Consider the following 5,261-nt stretch of genomic DNA (forward strand, 5'->3'; position numbering starts at 1 on the left):
TATGAAGTATTTGCTCTTTGAGGTAGGGTCTCACTGTTTAGCCCAGACTGCCCTCAACTCGGCAGTCTCCCCCGAACGGCCTTTCATATGTGGAGATTACAGGTATGTGCTACTGTGCCCAGCTCTACATGTTACTTTGTTTTTGAAATAGGGTCTCAAAAAGCTTAGACTGGTTTCTAAGTCAGTGTGTAGTAAGGATGGTCTGAACTTGTAATCCTACTGCTTTGAACTGCTGCTGTGCCACCATGCGCAGTTTGCCATTGTGAGAGTAGAACTCCCAACTCCTGTGTGTACTAGGCATGAACTCTACCAGCTGAGCTACATCCCAGCTCTCCTACATTTATTTTATTTTAAAGATTTGTGTATTTATTAGTATACCTAATAAATGTACACCTGCATGCCAGAAGAGGGCACCAGATCCCATCATAGATGGTTGTGAGTACCATGTAGTTGCTGGGAATTGAACTCAGGACCTCTGGAAGAGCAGAGAATACTCTTAACCTCTGAGCCATCTCTCCAGCCCCCTAGATTTACTTTAAAGATTATAGGCTATTCTATTCACAGATGTGCCCTACCTGATTTAAAACCACTGTGTTATTGATGGGCACTTAAGATCTCCATTATTTTGCACTTAGTAGAGTATATTAGAGAGAATAAATCTTAAGTATACATTTTGACAGTTTCTCAGCTTCAGGCAAGTAAAAATCACTGGTCAAGGGAATGGTATTTAGTGGATGCTTCTATACTGTCAAGTTGTTCTCTAAAAAGTTACATCATTTGATACTTCAATCGTATGTGAGAGATCATTTTTCTTTAGGCTCTTCTAATATTTTATACTAGAGAAATACAATTTAACCAAAATTTGCCAATCTGGTAAGATTTGAAAAGTATATCTTGTTTTTATTTGTATCTTTAAATTTTATGATAGATGTTATAGTGTACCTCCCTCCCCTCCTGTCCCCTCCCGTCCCCTCCCCTCCCCTCCTTCTCTTCTCTTCTTGGCAGGATCTTGTTATGTAGCCCTAATTGATCTAGTACTTACTCTGTAGTCCAGGCTGTCCTTCAGCTCATGGCATATACCATCATTCTTAGCATGTTTCTTGTTTTTAAAGGTATCCGGTTTTAATTTTGGTTGAGCTGGTGTATTGGTATACACAGGGAAGTAGAGACAAGGATTATGATTTACAGTCCAGCCTGGGCTATTTAGAGGGATTCTCTTTAACCTTTTCCCAAAAATCTTACTTTTGATATATGAAAAATAAAGTCTCCATCTTTATGAAGCAAGAATTCCCTTCATGGAGATTAAGAATGTATCCGGTAGAAATTTAATGCATAAGAAGTATTTGTTATAAAACATAAATATTCAGAATCTTCTTTTTCATTCCTGACTTTGTTTCTACAGGACTGAAAGACTTGCTCGAGATGTCATGAAGGAGATGGGAGGCCATCACATTGTGGCCCTCTGTGTGCTCAAGGGGGGCTATAAATTCTTTGCTGACCTGCTGGATTACATTAAAGCACTGAATAGAAATAGTGATAGATCCATTCCTATGACTGTAGATTTTATCAGACTGAAGAGCTACTGTGTAAGTATAATTAACTTATAATTAAAAAAAAATAGTTTTATTTTTATTTTCTTTGAAGTTGTGCAAACTATACTACATAATCATCTTACTTGGTGATAGTGGAATTACTGTTATTATACATTTATTTTTCTGTGCTGGGGTGGAACCCAGGGCTGACTAAGTACTATAAAACTGAGCTTCATCACAGTCATTTTTTAAAATTTTAATTTGAGACCCTTTCTCAGTAACCTGCTCAGACTATCCTTGAACTCACTGCATAGGCTGGTCTAGAAATTTCAGTCATCTCACCTCAGCTTCTCAAGTACCTGGGATTACAGGCAGGTACTGCCACTTCTAGCAGTGATCGTTTTTGTTGATGTTATCATCATTATTATTATTATTATCATCATCAATTCATTGATACTTTAAGTCACAACAAAGGATACTGACTGTAGTTCATGATCAACATAAAAGTTGTACAGTTTTCTGTTGTCTTATTTTGATCTGGATTTTGATTTGTTTCATGGCACTGTGCATGGCTCAAAGAGTCATTCTGTCCATGTTCTGGGGGTATAGGTATCACCACACCTAGCTGTGTTTTTGTATTTAAAAAAAAGCAAAACTCCTAAGAAATGCTCTTCAGTGGAGCAGAGAGATGGGTCAGCAGTCACAAGCACTTGTAGAGGACTGGGTTTTGTCACAAGCACTTGTAGAGGACTGGGTTTTGGTTACTAGCACTCCAAAGATGGCTTGCAATTATCTGTAGCTCCAATTCCAGAGGATCTGTGTGGGAAAGCTGCATGCATATGGGTATGCAGGTAAAACTGATAAACATATAAAATAAAAATATGTCAGTCTTAAGAGAACTATAGGCCAAGTGAGATGGTTCAGTAGTCAAAAGCACTGACTGCTCTTCAGAGGACCCAGGTTCAATTCCTAGCACCTATATAGTGGCTCACAAAGGTCCCAGGGATCTGCCACCCTCTTCTGCCCTCTGAGGGCACTAGGCAATCACACAGGAAACAAGCATGCAACAGAAACACCCATACACACAAAATTAAAAAAAAAAGAATTGCTATTGATACTTGATGTTTTCTCAACTGTATATGCTGGTGGCAAGTATTCCCACTGGAGATAATTGCTCTGAGAGGAATCCTAACTTATTTGAAGCAAAGTCTTATTATTAAGGTTAACGATTATTTCTCAGAAAACAGGAAATTTGACCTGGGACCACTTTACCTTTGCCAGTGTTTGAAATGATTTAGAATATTGACAGTATGATGAAACAAAATAAATGTCTTCCTTTCCTTTCCCTCTGCTTTCCTTTGACTCTCTATGTAGTCCCAGCTGTCCTAGAACTCATTAAGTAGACCAGGCTGGCCTTGAACTCAGCAGTTTCCCCCCTGCATCCCCCCCCCCAAGTGCTGGGATTAAAGGAGTGCACCATCACTGCCTGGTTAAAATATGTATTTATTTTAAAAGTAAAACTGCAGAAAATTATAGAGAAAAAGTCTGTCGTTCCACAGTCTACTTTTTAAAAAATAGATGTAACTTTATTTTATATTTCTGAGGTTTTTTTTTTTTTTTTCGTGCACGTGAGTATGTGGACCATGTGAGTGTCTCATGTCTGCAGAGGTCAGAAGACGACATGGGGTCCCCTGGAAATGGAGTTTCAGACGTTTGTGAGTCAGCATGTGGGTGTTAGGAACTGAGCCTGGGGACTCTACGAGAACAGCACATACTTTTAACTGTTGGACCATCTCTCTACCTGCTGTCAGCACTTTTTATTTTGAATATTAAAAGCTTTTTCTATATATACATGCACTCACATTACTATAGCTCACATAATCAGTGTTAGCCCAGGTGGTATTTAAACTACTTAAGTGCAAAAGAGCCTAAGGTTTCCAAATACTTACTTTATTAAATAAAAATGTCCACTAATTAAAACCACTGTATTTGTGTGCTTATAAGAAACTACCTCCAGTTATAGCTGTATGGTGCCATGAATTATGATATTTACAGAAGTAGAAAAGTTTGAATGTTCATCTTCAAACAGTGAAATACAGTGTTATATATTTGGTGACATTTTTCTGTCCCCAGTGCTCTATAACCTTCAGGAAAATTAAACATTTGATAAATACACAAATATGTCCTATTTTGAATTTTATTTCAATTTTATAAAATTCTACTAATATAGTTGAAGAAAAAAATTAGACCTTGCAAGAAAGGGTTGGTAGTAAACAAGTAATATTTTTAAAAAAGATTTGTTTTATTTATTTTATGTATATGAGTACACTGTAGCTCTACAGATGGTTGTGAGCCATCATGTGGCTGCTGGGAATTGAACTCAGGCCCTTTGTTTGCTCCGGTCCAAAGAGTTATTTATTATTATATATAAGTACACTGTAGCTGTCTTCAGACACACCAGAAGAGGGTATCAGATCCCATTACAGATGGTTGTGAGCCACCATGTGGTTGCTGGGATTTGAACTCAGGACCTTCAGAATAACAGTCAGTGCTCTTAGCTGCTGAGCCATCTCTCCATCCCATGAGTAATGTTTTGATTTTTATTTTAAGTTTGTAATTATTTGAGTGTTGGATGAATCTAAGGTCTTGAATATGCTAAGCAAATATGCTCTAAAACCTGAGCTCTTGTTGCTGTTTAGAGATTGTCAGAAATACCGGTGATGGAAAAATAGGAATACAACTTCTTTCCTGTCACCCCCATTTTTCCATGTAGACTCTAAGAGGTAGACAAAGTAGAAACAAACATTAAGGCTGTATTTATAGAAACCTGAGCTTCTGGGGAAAATATATAAAATGAGCGTTTTGCCTATATACATGTCTGTGTACCACATGTGTGCTTGAAGGCCACAGGCCAGCATAGGGTGTCTGGCCCCCTAGAATATAGTTGCAGACAATTGAAAACTGCCATATGAATGCTGGAAATTGAACCTGGGTCTTCAGGAAACATTGCTCGGAGCCACCTCTTTAGCCTCCTCTGGGAATTTTTGGGAATTGACAGTAGTGCCACCTGAATGAAGCATACCTTAGATACTTCTGCCTAATGAGGTGAGGAAGGGGAAAGAAAAAGAAGAGCAAGTCTGGAGAGGGAGGACTGGCCTCCCATTCATTCCAGTCCTGGCTTCATAGAGTTTACCGGAGTAAAGATCAGACCTCTGAGAGACACCAAGTTAAGTGACATTTGTGTTCCAGACAAGGAGGTTGCTAGAGTTTTCTGGACACCTGGGTTAGGCGATTGATTTATGGATAACATTTGTAAACAATATAGGCACTTACAAAGAAACTTTTTTTTAGTGTCCGTTTAAAAGGAAGCTGTTTCCTTGACAAAAGCTTCACGGAAACAGAAGCTGAAACACTGAGCTTAATGGGACTGTGGAAATTTGAACATCTTAGAGCGCAAGTGTTCCGAGTGCTTCGAGTGCTTCGGAGTTCTGTTGCCTCGGACTCAATAGCAGTAGACTTTGGATCACAGTTGCATTCTTAGATATTTATTCCTTTTGTCTGTCCTTTGAAAAAGGAAGTAATTAAGCCGGGCGGTGGTGGCGCACACCTTTAATCCCAGCACTTGGAAGGCTGAGGCAGGCAGATTTCTGAGTTCGAGGCCAGCCTGGTCTACAGAGTGAGTTCCAGCCAGGGCTATACAGAGAAACCCCTTCTCGAAAAACCAAAACC

General features: G+C 38.9%; 1 protein-coding gene across 1 annotated transcript in view; it reads left to right on the forward strand.

The window, feature by feature from the left end:
• The window catches only part of Hprt1 (hypoxanthine phosphoribosyltransferase 1), a 25,927-nt gene that overhangs the window by 2,578 nt on the left and 18,088 nt on the right, over window positions 1-5,261 (forward strand). The window contains exon 2 of the mRNA XM_031359783.1: window positions 1,403-1,586. Within this exon, the coding sequence (XP_031215643.1) occupies window positions 1,403-1,586 (184 nt within the window). The remainder of the gene's footprint in view (window positions 1-1,402; window positions 1,587-5,261) is intronic.

The sequence above is a fragment of the Mastomys coucha genome, chromosome X (assembly GCF_008632895.1).
Source record: "Mastomys coucha isolate ucsf_1 chromosome X, UCSF_Mcou_1, whole genome shotgun sequence".
NCBI lineage: Eukaryota > Metazoa > Chordata > Mammalia > Rodentia > Muridae > Mastomys > Mastomys coucha.